Consider the following 15,560-nt stretch of genomic DNA (forward strand, 5'->3'; position numbering starts at 1 on the left):
TGAAACCTCACAAGATGTCCTGGGGTTTGTGGGCTAGATTTCTTTCATAAAGACCATGCCTCAAACTTCACTCTGGCTCTCATTGATTGACCAACAATTGACCAAGGCCCACTTACTGGTCATTGTTTGGGCCCTGATTGGCTGAGAGTAAATATAAATAGCAATTATTTCTGCTTTGACCAGAAACCCTGAGTGTCTCCCCCTCTCGGATTGATTTTTTTAAACTAGGTCAAAAGAGGGCAGTCTTTATCTCATTTCTTACCTAGACTTAATCACTAAATGGGTGTTGCTTCAATCAAACTGAGACCTGGGAAAGATTTTGGGTTAAAAAGGTTGAGGTCAGGGGCATCTCCAGTTGCTCTGATTTATATCTTGCCACTGGAACCAGATAGCTCTGAAGAAGAAAGTGAGGCTGGTGACTTTGCACAGTGCTCCCTCACTTAAATCCAATTCACTTGAAAGTTATGGCATCACCTCCCTGATGCTATGGTTCTCTTCAAGACTTAAGTACAAACAACAATGAAGAGAGGAGGACATGCAAACTTCTTTTTCCCTTAGTATAAAAACCAGGACAAAACATCTAGCTCTATGAGAAGAACTTCAGTCTTGTGGGCTTCTCCTTTACCCTGAAGGCAGACTCTGTAGATCCTCCACACTAGGTTTTGGGCTGAATTGGAAATTTGTTTCATATAATAGAAGGGAGGGGAGATTGAGGGAGGCAGGAGTCAAAAGCAAAACTTTAGTGAGGATGAAAAGGAAGAAAGGAAAGAAAAAAGCATAAATGGGGGAGGCATAGGATGGAGAGAAATACACAGATAGTAATCATTACTGTGAATGTGAATAGGATGAACTCTCCCAAAGGAGATAGCAGAGTGGATTAAAAACCATAATCCTACAATATGTTTACAAGAAATGTATTTGAAGCAGAGGGATAAACACAGAGTAAAATTAAAAAGTTGTAGTATTGTAGTGATATTATGCTTCAGCTGAAGTAAAAAAAAGCAGGGGTAGCAATCCTGATGTCAGACAAAGCAAAAGCAAAAATAGATTTAATTAAAAGAGATGAGGAAGGAGAGTACATCTTGCTAAAATGTATCACAGACAATGAAGTAATATAATTACTAAACATATATGCACCAAGTGGTATAGCATCCAAATTCTTAGGGGAAAACTTAACTGAATTACAGAAAGAAATAGACCAAAAACTATACTAGCAGGGGACCTCAATCTCCCCCTCTACATAAATCTAACCACAAAATAAACAAGAAAGAAGTTGAAGAGGTGAATAGAATTGAGAAAAGGTAGATATAGTAGACCTCTGGAGAAAATTGAATGGGGATGGAAAGGAATATACCTTTTTCTCAGTGGTACGTGGCATCTACACAAAAATTGACCATGCCCTAATATGAGCATAAGAGCCTCACAATCCAAGGCAGAATATTAAATGCATCCTTTCCAGATCACAATGAAATAAAAACTACATGTAATAAAGGGTGATGGAAAGATAGACTAAAAATTAATTGGAGACTAAATAATCTAATCCTAAAGAATGAGTAGGTCAAACAAGAAAACAATAACTTCATCCAAAAGAATAACGATAATGAGACAACATACCAAAACTTATGGGATGCATCAAAAGCGGTTCTTAGGGGAAGTTTAATATCTCTAAATGTTTACATGCATAAAACAGAGAAAGAGGAGATCAATGGAATTCTTCCAACGACTATTTTACCCTCTAGTTTTGAGTATCAGGGCAGTTTTTCTCGATAATTTCTTTTAAAATGCTGTCCAGGCTCTTTTTTTGATCATGGCTTTCAGATCGCCCAATAATTCTTATTTTTTTCTCTCCTGGATCAATTTTCCAGGTCAGTTGTTTTTCCAATGAGGGAGTTTACATTTTCTTCCATTTTTTTCATTCTTTTGCTTTTATTTGACTGATTCTTGATGTCTCATAGAGTCCTTATCTTCCACTTACCCAATTATAATTTTTAATGAATTGTTTTCTTCAGTTAGCTTTTGTACCTGATCAAATACTTTTTAAGGAGTTCTCTTCAGTGAATTTCTGTACCATTTGTCCAATTTTACTTTTTAAGGGGTTGTTTTGTTTAGTGGATTTTTTCCCATTTAGCCAATTGTATTCTTTAAGGAATTGTCTTCTTCAGTCATTTTTTGTCCTTTCTTTCCCAAGCTGTTAACTCACTCTTGCCTAACTCATTTCTTTCCCCATTTTTTCTCCTACCTCTTTTATTTGACTTTTAAAATCCTTCTTGAGTTCTTCCAAAAAGGTTTTTTGGGCTTGATAACAGTTCATATTGCTTTTTGAGGTTTCAGATGTAGGCATATTGATAATGTTGTGCTCTTGTGAGTTTGTGTTTTGATCTTCCCTATCACCATAGTAACTTTCTGTGGTCAATGGTTGTTTTTGCTTTTTGTTTATTTCATCTTGTTTATTTCCTGGCTTTTAAACTTCAGCTCTCCTGCTGGAGCACAAGGGTTACTGTCCCAAGTTTCTTGTGCTGGGGGCCAGGGGCCTGGTCACTGGCTTTGTGTGCTGGGGCCTCAAGTGCAGGCAGCTGGAGGCTGGACGTGTCTGGTAGCTTACCTGGTGCTGAGCTGCAGTCCTAGGCATGGTTCTGGCATTTGCTCAAGCCAGGGGGGGTTTTCTGCATTTCCCTAGACCTACACCAAAGCACAAGAAGGTCTGGCCCTGAAGGACATCTATTTGCCCTAAGCTGCATTGAAGCACCTTGAAGTCCAGCAGCTGGAGGATACATGACTGCCCTGGGGTGCACTGAAGCACATGGATGTCTGGTCACTATAGGATGCCTTCCTGCCTAGGGCTGTGCCAAAGCACAACAAAGTCCAAGAGCAGGAAGATGGCCATCTACCCTGGGTTTCACTGAAGCACACAGTGGTTCTCCAAGCTGGAGACTGTGGATTCCCCTGACTATTCTAAGGCAATAGGTGTTCCTGATGTTGACATTTGCCTGCTCCATCACACCCAGCCTCAGAATCTCCCTCTGGTTTGCTGAGTTGGGGCTTGCTGGGACATTTCCTGTCCTGGAATGTGCTTCCCTTTTACCCAAGCGAGACAGACCTTTCTTGCTGATCCCTCAAGTTTTCTTGGCTGAAAGACTGATCCACCTGATATTTCCACTGTCTCTGTTTTTCAGGTTTTGTTCTGGGGAGCTATTTTATTCAGAGGTTTTTATTCAGAGGTGAATATGAGAGAGCAACAATGATTAACTGTTTACTCTGCCATGTTGGCTCCCAGAAGTCTCTCCCTAAATATACATAATGGTTCTTGAAGAGGGGAAAAGGGAAGGATACATGGGATACCATGGTGGAGTAAGAAATAGAAAACATCAATAAAATTTAAAAATAATATTGTTATTTCAATAATCTATTTCTTCTTTTGTTTAGCTAAGTCTTTCATACTTTTGTGAGTATTCATCCATTTCCTCTAATTTGCCAGTTTTATCACCTTTTAATTTTATCAGTTTCTTGCAAATTAAAACAACTCTAAGGTACCACATCACATCTTTCAAATTGGCTAATATGACAAAATAGGAAAATGATAAATGTTTGAGACGATGTGGGGAAATTGGAATACTAATGCATTATTGGTAGAGTTGTGAACAGATCCAAACATTTTGGAGAGCAATTTGGAACTATGCCCAAAGGGCTATAAAAATGTGCATGCCCTTTGACCCAGCAATAGCACCACTGGGTCTGCATCATAAAGATATCATAAAACAGGGAAAAGGACCCACATGTACAAAAATGTCTATAGCAGCTCTTTTTGTGGTGAGAAAGAACTGGAAATTGAGGGGATGATCATCAATTGGGGAATGGCTGAACAAGTTGTGGTATGTAAATATAATGAAATACTATTGTTCCATAAAAAATGGTGAGCAGACTGATTTCAGGAAAAAAAACCTGGAAAGACTTACATAAACTGATGCTGAGTGAGGTGAGCTGAACCAGGAGAACACTGTATACGGTAGCAGCAGCATTGTGTGGCAATCAGCTTTGTTAGCCTTAGCTCTTCTGAGCAATGCAATTGCAAACAATCCCGGAAGATTCATGATGGAAAATGCTATCCACATCCAGAGAAAAACTAAGGGGTCTGTATAGAGATCAAAGCATACTATTTATTCCTTTTTTCTCTTTCTTGTGGCTTTTCTTTTTTGTTCTGATTCTTCTTTCACAACATGACTAATGTGGAAATATTTTTAATATGATCATACATATATATCCTATATCAAATTGCATGCTGTCTTGCAGTTGGGAGGGGAGAAGAATTTAGAACTCAAAATTGTACAAAAGTGAATATTGAAAACTAAAAATAAATAAATGCTAAGGGATAAAAGAAAAAAAATATTAGTTTTTACAGGTTTCCTGTTATTTTCTTCAATTATTGTGAGTTGTTTTTCATTTTTTTCATGCATAATAGGGTTTCTCCCTCCCCCTCTCTCTCTATCTCTCTGATTAGCTAACTTAATTAGTCATTTTTCTTTAAAAAGCTACTATTTTTAGTTATCAATTCCACAATAATTTTGTTTTCAGTTTTATTTATTTTCAGAATTTTGACTTGATTTTTAATTTCTTGATTCTAAAGTTTTATTGTTCTTATATAACTGATTCACTCATTTGTTCTTCTCTTTATTAATGATAGCATTTGGAGATAAAAAATGTTTAGCTTTAAGAAAACAGGTGCTTTATTTCCATCCAATAAGGTTTGGAATGTCATCTCTTTAATGTTATATCCTTTTAAAAATATTTTCTATTTATGTAATTTGCTCTTTAATAACATGATTCTGTAGCATTATATTATTTTATCTCCAATTACTTTTAATGAGGGCTATTGATTATAAATTTATTGCATTCTGATCAGAAAATTATATGTTTTAGTATACCTTCTTTCCTATGGTTTTGCAGAGGTGTCCCAATATATTGTCAGTTTTTGGAAAAATGCCATGTTACAACTTAGAGGCATATAAATTATTTTGTATTCTATTTCAGTTAATACCAAAGATCTATCCAATCTAATCTTATTAAAATACTATTTGAGTCCTTTCTTTTTTTACCTTTGGGATAGATTTAACTTTGTCAGAAAGGGGTGCATTAAGCTTTTCCCAATTTGTAGTTTTAACTTCTATTTTTCCCCCTAATTTTTTGATTTTTCCTTTACATATATAGTCCATAGATTAAGTATTGATTTTGATACATTATTGATGATGCCCTGACACTTTCTTTTATCATGTCTATGTTTACTGGAGGGTTTTTTGTTTAAATCATGAATGCTAACCCTCTTTTTTTGTTCTTCATCTGAAGCATAGTAGATTTTGCTCTAGGCCTTCATTTTAAATCTATATGAATCTATATTTTAACTTCATACAAGAAGTAAATGTGCTGAAAATCGATCTTGGCAAGAAGCTTAGCAGCGGTGGCTCCTGCCAGGGGAGCAGCAGGTCTGGTGGCCGGTCCTCCCCGCCCGGGTCCCTCAACCTTCTGCCCAGTGGAACCGGAGTGTGAGCTCGCCGCACCACCGCTCTCATCATGGTGCGGTTGGCAGCAGCCGTCTGCACAAAAGCTATAGTTTCTCGACAGTTTGTGGAAATGACCTGGACTCGAATTGAAGGGTTGCTAGCAGCTTTCCTGAAGCTTATGAATACTGGAAAGAAAACATACATTTGTTGAGACAGAGAGTGTAAGATATGTCTACCAACCTATGGAGAAGCTGTACATGGTTCTGATCACCACCAAAAATAGTAATGTCCTGGAGAACCTGGAGACCCTATGACTCTTCTCTAGAGTGATCCCTGAATATTGCCGAGCCTTAGAAGAAAATGAGATATCTGAGCACTGCTTTGACCTGATTTTTGCCTTTGATGAGATTGTTGCCCTGGGTTACCGAGAGAATGTTAACCTGGCACAAATCCGGACTTTCACAGAAATAGACTCTCAGGAGGAGAAGGTGTTCCGAGCAGTTCAAGAGACTCAGGAGCATGAGGCCAAGGCTGAGATGAGATGTAAAGCAAAAGAATTACAGCAGACTCAAAGAGATGCTGAGAGACAGGGCAAAAAAGCACCAGGCTTTGGAGGATTTGGAAGCTTGGCGGTTTCTGGTGGAAGCACAGCTGCCATGATCACAGAGACTATCATTGAAACAGAAAAAAACAAAAGTGGCACCTGCACCAGCCAGGCCTTCAGGTCCAAGCAAGGCTTTGAAACTTGGAGCCAAAGGGAAAGAAGTAGACAATTTTGTGGACAAACTGAAATCTGAAGGTGAAACCATTATGTCCTCTAATACAGGCAAGCGTACCTCTGAAGCAGCCAAAGTGCTCACTCCACCTATTAACATGGAAAGTGTGCATATGAAGATTGAAGAAAAAATTACATTGACCTGTGAATGAGATGGAGGCTTGCAGAACATGGAGCTACATAGCATGATAATGCTAAGGATCTCAGATGACAAATTTGGTTGGATTCGTCTACACGTGGAAAACGAAGATAAGAAAGGAGTACAACTACAAACCCACCCAAATGTGGACAAAAAACTCTTTACTGCAGAATCTCTCATTGGCTTGAAGAACCCTGAGAAGTCATTCCCAGTCAACAGTGATGTTGGAGTGCTAAAGCGGAGGCTACAGACCACAGAAGAATCTTTCATTCCATTGACAATTAACTGCTGGCCCTCTGAGAGTGGAAACGGCTGTGATGTCAACATAGAATATGAGCTGCAAGAAGAGAACTTGGAACTGAATGATGTAGTCATCATCATCCCACTCCCGTCTGGAGTTGGTGCCCCTATAATTGGTGAGATTGATGGTGAATACCGCCATGACAGTCGACGCAACACCTTGGAGTGGTGCCTGCCAGTGATTGATGCCAAAAACAAGAGTGGCAGCCTAGAATTTAGCGTTGCTGGGCAGCCTAATGACTTCTTTCCTGTGCAAGTCTCCTTCATCTCCAAAAAGAACTATTGCAACATACAGGTTACCAAAGTGACCCAAGTGGATGGGAATAGTCCTGTAAGGTTTTCCACAGAGACCACCTTCCTTGTGGATAAATATGAAATCCTGTAATTCCAAGAGAAGGGAACCGAAAAAGAAGATTTTTAAATAAAAGAAGAAACCCACAATGGCTAAAGAATTTTTTCTAATTCTGCAAGCCACTGGAAATCTTTTTTTCTCATAAGATGCACGATTCTGTATGTGCAAGGACCCTCAACTCATCCCCAGTTCCAGGGTCTCAGAGACATTCTTTGGCAACGAATTGACACAAGCTAAAGTGGGGGGGAAAGGCTGCTGTCTTATTTGGCAGATCTCACTGGCCAGCCGGAAAGCAGGTTCCCCAGAGAACGCCCCCAGTTAAACATCCTCTATGCCTCACCCCTCATTTCATTCCCTAAATGCAGTTACAACTCATACTTTCCTTGCTTTAAAAGGTTTTCTCTGGTTGGTGGACGGCTCGGCCGCCATCGAGCTATGGAGCCCGTGGGCTCCGGGCCCGGGGGGCTCCCCGACTCTTTGGAGCAGCCCGCGGCCCCGGACAACCGGCTGTTTCTTGTGAAAGGTGGAATTTTTCTTGGTACAGTTGCTGCTGCAGGAATGTTTGCTGGTTTTGTTACAACTTTGTCACTGGCCAAAAAGAAAAGCCCTCAATGGTTCAATAAGGGAATTACTGCCACAGCTGCTTTACCAGAGAGTGGTTCTTCTCTCGCCTTGCGAGCATTGGGTTGGGGTTCACTTTATGCATGGTGTGGAGTTGGTGTAATCAGTTTTGCAGTCTGGAAAGCTTTAGGAGTTCACAGTTTTGCCACACACGGTTCTACATAATTTTGAGTTCCAGATTTTCTCCCCTCCCTCCCCAAGACGGCATGGAGTCTCATGTAGCTACCACGTATGACTTCGCATTGAATTGATTTGTGCACTGGTCAAGTTGTGGAGAAGAATTATGACCAATGGAATGAATCATGGGAGAGGGGAAAGAGAGCCAAAAAAAAAAAAAAACCAAAACCCAAAAACAAAAACAAAAGAGAAGAAAAAAAGTGGAAAAAAAGGGGGAGAAAAGGCGAGCATGGAGTGTGCCTCAGTCTGCATTCAAACTTCATAGTTCTTTCTCCAGATGTAGATAGCATTCTCCGTCGTGAGTCCTTTGGAGTTGTCTTTGGACCTTGTGTTGCTGAGAGGAGCGAGGTCTGTCGGGGTTGGTCCTCACGGAGTCCATATATCTGTGGTTGTGTATAATGTTACTGATACAGTGTAATAATACAAATCTGTAATACAGTGCCTGGTGCAACTGGGACAAGCTTTTTTGGAGGGTAATTTGGCAGTATCCCACAGGAATCACAGAATATACTCCCTTTGATTCTGGGTTTATTCTAAACATATCATGAAAAAGACCAAAAGGCCTATGTGTATCAAAATATTTGTAGCTTCTTTATTTGCAATGGTAAAAACAAACTAGAAGTCCCTTATATGTCCAATGGTTGGAAAATGGCTGAATAAACTGTGTTCTATTCATGTGACAGAAGAGCATGGTGTCATGAAAATGACAAATATGAAACATCCATGAAAATATAGGAACATGTGAAAGGAAGCAAAGTGAGCTCAGAAGATGTTCCAGTTTCACGTGATCTTTTTTCTCTCTCTGATTAAGATATACATGTTTCTGGCTAATGTGGAAATATGTTTTGCATGACTTCACATGTATAATGGGTATCATATTGCTTCTCTTCTCAATGGGTGACAGAGGGGTTAGAAGGAGAGAGAGAATTTGGAACTCAAAATTTAAAAAAAGAATGCTAAAAATAAATGAATAAATAATGCAGTTCCTTAGGCACTGGGGCACTGGGGACTCAAATGAGAAAAAAAATGTACATTTCAAAGTTTGGAGTTTTGATGTTTGATTTTTATGTTGATTAATGGGTTCTTATTGTAAGCGTTGTATTGAGAATAGTAATAAAAACTTCTAAAATATAAAAAACAAAAGGTTTTCTCTACAGATACAGGTTTTAATCTTTTTTTTAATCCCTTCTGCCCCTAGCCTTCTTTTCTGTCACTTCAGTCAGGCACTGGGATCCTTTCATACATAAGCACTGCATTTGTTTGTCACTCCTTGAAACGAACTGATCTGGCCAGTCCTTAATTGTAGAACTTTGAAAGTGAAAGTTTTCGATTTTGTAATGGGATTCTGGAGTGAAAACACAAAGAATGTCTTACACACCTGTTCCATTTCCCTTCACTCTCCCTGCTGCCTACTCCCACTTCTCTGTTCTGCCCACTCCCAATATGTCCCCCATTCAGGCCCATCCCCAAGAATATTGCTGAGAATCTAGTTTGAAGTCAAGAATGAGAGGTAGCTGCCTTCTCTTTGGGACTAAGTGGCAGCTCTCAAGTGGTCTCATGATCTTCACTTGGGAAAGAATAGCAGACCTGTTAGAATGATGCTGCTCTTGGGCCCCTAGATTAGAGCTTCTCCATCCATGGATATAATCATGTCTGTTGTCAAGGTTCCCCTATTTGCAGTTATTCCATTTGGGGCACTCTGGCTAAAGGTTTAAGTTTCATTCTTTAGAGTGTTTGTGTCTTGTTTAAAATCCTGTCACCACCACCTCCCTCCTGGCCATTCTGAATGTCATGTCCTCCTCAGAATCCTAGACAAGAATAGAATGGTGGTATTTGAGGCTGAATTCATTGAGTCTCCACTATCTCATTGACTTGTAACATTGAAGGGATGTCCCATTACTACCAGGTTTTAGGTCCTTAACAAGCAGGTGGAAATTTCTTATTGTATGTCCTGGTATAGGGACTGTTTTAATAGGCCATTTTCTGCCTTGTGCACTTTCCATTTAGATAAATGCTTATTGGAAAAACCCACTTTTCCCTTTTTTTTTTAAACTTTTTCTTCCACATAGTACCAGATAGATGCTGGTTGATTTTCCATGCCAGCTTATCCACCAATAAGAGAAAAACTCAGCAGTCAGCTGAGCCTAGATTTGTGTCCACTAAACTCAATAAGGCTTGGCTTCAGCAAATGGCATCTTGTGCTGCAGCAGCGACTGGCAGAGGGGACAAACAAACAACTCATGTATAGAAGTACTCCTGCCCCTTTAGCCAGTAAAAGAATCCTTCTCTCTCCCTTGTAGAGAGTGTACTTGAAGCAGTTCGTACTTTTATAAAGGGCCTGGGATTGTCTTCCAAGGAAGTTCCTGGCCTCCCCCTTTTTTTTCTCTTAATTGCATCAGGGAGGAATCTTCAACTTGGTTTCCATGTGAGGGTTTTGGGGGGAGGGGGACAGGGAGAAGAAATTTATCATGTAGTTAAGTAGGTGAGAAACATTATTAATCCAGTTTTGTTCAAGAGTTGCTTGTCCATATGATTTTTAAAAGTCAGGTTTAGTTTCACAGGAACTTTTTTTTGAAATGACTTTTGGGGTAATATTTAAAACGAAAGAAGTTTTGTAACCCTGTAAAATAATTACATAGGGAATATAACATTGCAGTGTACACAAAGAATACAAATTCTTTAATCAAATAAAGAGTATTATAAAATCAAAAAAAATAAATGTGCTGAAAATCATAATAGACAAGAGAGAAAATGAATCTCAAGGCTTTGTGATGGCGTCTGTAGGTTTTTCTCCTTATTTCTTTTTATACTGTTGCATTTCTGAGCCCTGTAGGGTTCTTTGTGGGGGATCAGGGCTCTTCTGCATCTTAATGATGCCACCATCTTTCTGTACAACTATTCTTTATAGGGCACAGTATTTTTTCCCCTTTAGATAACTCATCTTTTCAGGCCTTTGTAATTGAATAGGGGCTTTGTTTCAGAACCAAGCTCTGCTTCTTGCTTAAATTTTTTGGACATGTGATCAGTTCTGCTTGACCTTGACTGGCTATCTGTATTCAGATACTAACCTACCCCTTCTAAGGTAAGGTTGTCCAGGGTGTTTTAGAGTGTTAGGATGCCCCCTATGGAATCTCCTGATGTATTGGTAGGGGCTAAAGAGGTCAAGGACTGGGGTGTTTCAGTCCGTGCTGTGGAAAGAGCAGGTGCACTTCAATGGCTGCTGCTGATACAGGTTTTTTCGAAGGTCGATATAGTGCATGCCTTGGGACTTTCCTGATGAAGCCTTTTGATCTCACCTTCTCCAAATCCAAGTTCCCTTAAGAACTAGCCACTCGTTAACCATGCCTTAACTACTCCCTAATCCCACCTCAAAACAACTAATCACTTAACACATGTTTCCCCCCCAAATGCCATATATAAGATATAATTGTGTCTCCTTTAGATTGCAGGTTTCCTAAGAACTCTTGCCCACTGTAAAGCATAACAATAAACTTTTGCCAACTTAACTTGAAGATTGCTTGGGTCTGTGAATTCATTCCAGATGACCTTGCCTTGGGAACTTAAGTTTGAGATCTCTGAATTCCTGGCTTCTTTTCACACTTAACACCTCTGCATAGAAAAGATGTTTTCCTCTACACTGTTCAAGGCTGCCTAAAGTCCTTTGCAACCCTTTAGCATGCTGTAAATGGCCCAAGGGCTGTAAGCCACCTGGGTGATCCAGGTTATGCTGGCCTGTTCTAAGTAGTTTCCTTGTGCTCAGTGTTGTTGAGTTACCTCTCTAAGTCATTCTCCACGTGGCCTATCTAAATGAGGAGGTTTATGTCTGCTCTCATACTCCTTTTTCTCACTGTGTCTCTTGCACAGTAATACATGGCTGTGTCCTCAGCTTTAAGGGAAGTCATTTGCAGGTGAAGCATGTCATTGCTGTTGTCCCTGGAGATTGTGAATTGGCCTTTCACAGAGTCTGCTTAGTTTATGCTTCTTCCATTATAATTAATATATGAGAGCCACTCCAACCCCTTCCCTGGACCCTGGAGGACCCAGTTCATGCTATAGTCGCTGAAGGTGAATCCAGAAGTTTTGCAAGAAAGGTGAAGAGATCCTCCAGGTTGTCTCACATCACCCCCAGACTCTACCAGCTGAACATCACAATGGACACCTGCAAACAAAGAGTCATTAAAGACAATAGTTACACAAATATATCAGTTGAAAGAGTACTTCCTTAATCAAAAAACAAATAAAACACAAAAATACCCTGTAAAATATTCAGAACAAAAATTCCATTCAGGCCAAAGCCATTGTTCACGTTCTACAATGTTAGTCCTTAGGAAAGAAAGGCCACACAGAAGAAAACTCCTCTCTCAGAACTGCAGACAGGTTTTTGCTGGTTTTCTTCCCTAGTGAGAGGACCCAAATTTGCATATCTTTCTCTGTAAAATGTGAGGAAGAGCAACTGTCTCCCATTATGATGAGTCCCATCCCTGTTCTGCAGAGAGAAGTTTTCCCCCAAATTAGTTCCAATACGGGAAAATTAGTGACACTGAGAATCTGAATATCATTGCTGAAAACTCAATGTTTCTCCGTCACTCCAATCTACACTGAATACTATGGGAATGCTCGTTAAACTTTTCTGTGTTCCTGATATTTTCCTGACTTATCCCAGTGCCATTTCTAATTAGGGAAGGCATCCTAAACTTTTGTCATTTTTGATCTTCAGCAGAGATTCAATCTACCTCAGGAATGTTTTCTTTTGGGAGGGGGGATTTCTACGCCTATTCTTGTAGACCAGTTAAACTAGCCTCCCCTCTGTTCCTTCTGAATGACACTCTTTTTCTGCTTTCCATGCCCTAACAATAGCTGTCTCCTATGTCAGAATACAATTCTTTCTAATTGACACTTTTTTTAATTGCCTTCCAGAATGTTATGTTGCATGACCTCTGATCCTTTAAGGTTGCAGCTGCCAAGTCCTGTGTAATCCTGATTGCAGCTCCATGATATTTGAATTTTTTTTTCCAGACACTTGCAGTATTTTTTTCCTTAACCTGATAGTTCTGTAATTTGGCTATAATTTTTCTTGGCATTTTTATGTTGGGATCTCTTTCCTCAAGTGATTGGTGTATTCTTTCAATGGCTATTATTCCCTCTGATTCCAGGATATCAGAGCAGTTTTCCTTGTAATTTCTTGAAAGAGGCTGTCCAGGTCCTCCTTTTGATTATGGCTTACAGGTAGTCCATTGACTGGATCCATTTTCCAGGTCAGTTGTTTTTACAATAAGATATTTTACATTGTATTCTGTTTTTTCATTCATTTTAATTTGTTTGATTCTTGTTTTACTGTATTTACCTTTAATTGGTATCCATTTTTTTAAAAAAAAAACATAATTAGGCCTCATAGCTTTGCTGTGGACCTTTGGGAGTGATCCCAGGGAAGTCAAAGGCTGACAGCCAGGCTTTAGTTACCTGGGTAGAGATCACACCATTAGCAGAATTCCCAGTCTTCATTTTTTTCCCACTCTACCACATGGACAAGGGAAAGCCACTTAACCCTAGGTTTTGTTTTTTTCATCTGTAAAATTGTGTTGGACATTCTTGTATGAAGGTCAAGTCTAGCTCTGGCTCACTGGGCTGATTGATTGCCCAAAGGTTATGAGTTCAAAGAAAATAAAACACAAAAAGGTTTGGAAAATTATTTTTTGAAGCCTTAAGATGATGCCCATAGTGGAATTAAAGTATAGCCAAGGTTTAGCTATAATTCATTAGTTCAATTTAAAAATAAAAAATACAAAAATTATTTTGAGTGAGGTAATTAAATGCTAAAACATTTGATTTTATAGTTTGCTAAATAATTTTCTAATAAACCCCCCATCCAAAGGAATTCCTATTTATAGATGTAAATAATAGTAAGTGAATAATTCCATTATGCGTGTGTGGGGGGGGGGGGGGAGAGAGAGACAGACAGACAGACAGACAGACAGGGACAGAGAGACAGGGACAGAGAGAGACAGAAAGAACCCAAGATTATGTGAGACTTGTTCTGTACCTTGGCAGTGGCACTAGAGTGTGTGATACACACACACACACACACACACACACACACATCCCTTTGAGCCCAGTGTTTATAGATGTTTTCAAAGCTTGAATGGATTCTTAAAACTGAAGTCAAGCTCTAGTGACTGCCACCAAGAGAATAAAGGAGATTTGTCCTGCTTTAATTGTTCACCTACATCAGTAAGTCCAGTATCTCTGAGACAGGAACCACAGCAAAGAAAAAGGGGGCTCCCCACAAAGCCCCAAGAGAAAGTGGAGATGGCAGGGCTGGCAGCACCAAGGCCTTCGCTCCTCTGAAGGTCCATGTTTGCTGGCTCTGAGTCATTTCAGTAATTGTTCATCATAGACCCAACACTCTCCATCTTCATGGAATAACTTGGTCCCCCACTACATGTCTTTCTCCTTCCTTTCTTGAGCTTCTGCTCTGTCTTCCATTCCGTGCTTTGCTTCAGTGGCTGCATTGATGTCTCTGCTTTTTAATCTGTAAGTAACATCTTTCCAGAGACAGCATGACTCATACTCATTCTGGTCTTCCAGCTTCCTCACTTTTTTCTTGATTATAGAAACTTTCTTGGTACTAATGAAGACTGTATTTTCCCCTGTTGAATATCTCACATAGATGACACCATTCCAACCCCCTTCAGTCGAACAAAAAAATTTCTTGTCATTTGGAGGGAAACTTTCAGCTGTGATTCAGTGCTTCTTGCCCCCACAGAAGTACTTTCAGTGAAAGATGAAGTGACTTGGATCACTTAATGCTACATCCTCCTCCTGGCTCTACCCAGGGCACTGTGAGAACAGACCTTCCACAGCCATTGAGAAAGGTGAGAATATAATGCTAGTCATAATCAAGACAAGAGACACAACCTTGTCCTATCTTGTGTATGCCAATGAACATCCCGAGGAATTTGGACTTTATCCATATGTGTGCGTCAAACTGGATTGGCTTGCTAAAACATTCAGCATAAAAAGGTGAAATGGGTGGGTGATGGGAGACCTGTTCTGCCACAAATGCCACGCAATTTTTGGATCCCCAAGGGCACAGGGCCTTCAGACATCAGCTCTGCATTCTCTTCATTTTCCATGGGCAGCATCCAGTGGCACTGAAAGATCTCACCCAGAATGGGATTGTAAGACTTTTTAGCCACAGACCCTTTCCTTTCTGCATGGAAAGCAGAAAGGTACCATCTTATCACCCGCACAAATTAGTCCTTAGGGCCCTTCTGATCACCAATGCTTACAAACAAATCTGGATTGCAAAAATGTCAGCATACATTTCCAAAAGCGATGTTCTTTTGAGAATAAATGTTGGTGAATGTGGCAGAGTCACAGTGATTTACTGCTTACTCTGCCATCTTGGCACTGGGAAGTTTTTTTTCAACTAATTTTTCCTAATTCTAATTTTTAAAGAATTATTATCTTTTGTACCTCTTTTTCTTTTTGGCTAATTCTTTTTGTTTAAGAAGCTATTTTCTTTGGCAAATTTCTAAAAATAATTTTCCATTTTTTGTTGATTCTTTTGATTTTATTGATTCTCATTCTGTTGACTCCTTTTCAGGGTTCTCTTACATTACTCTTATTTCTTTTTCCACCTTTTTCTTCTACTTCTCTTATTTGATTTTAAAAGTCCTTTTTAAGGTCTTCCAGGAGTTCTTT

General features: G+C 39.6%; 1 protein-coding gene and 2 pseudogenes across 1 annotated transcript; 2 read left to right on the plus strand and 1 right to left on the minus strand.

Annotated features, from left to right (window-relative positions):
• Positions 1-5,562: 5,562 nt before the first annotated feature.
• On the plus strand, positions 5,563-7,159 carry LOC118841715 (annotated as a pseudogene).
• Positions 7,160-7,478: 319 nt separating this feature from the next.
• On the plus strand, positions 7,479-7,844 carry LOC118841145 (transmembrane protein 242-like). Its single transcript, XM_036748544.1, has one exon. The coding sequence runs from the start codon at positions 7,494-7,496 to the stop codon at positions 7,842-7,844; it is 351 nt and encodes a 116-aa protein (XP_036604439.1). The 5' UTR covers positions 7,479-7,493.
• A 6,237-nt stretch (positions 7,845-14,081) lies between these two features.
• On the minus strand, positions 14,082-15,222 carry LOC118841148 (annotated as a pseudogene).
• Positions 15,223-15,560: the final 338 nt, after the last annotated feature.

Source organism: Trichosurus vulpecula, chromosome 3 (genome assembly GCF_011100635.1).
Source record: "Trichosurus vulpecula isolate mTriVul1 chromosome 3, mTriVul1.pri, whole genome shotgun sequence".
In the NCBI taxonomy this organism is placed as follows: Eukaryota; Metazoa; Chordata; class Mammalia; order Diprotodontia; family Phalangeridae; genus Trichosurus; species Trichosurus vulpecula.

Excerpts from the sequence above, each read along its gene's own strand:
- LOC118841145 (XM_036748544.1), top strand. The coding sequence starts at position 7,494 with ATGGAGCCCGTGGGCTCCGGGCCCGGGGGGCTCCCCGACTCTTTGGAG.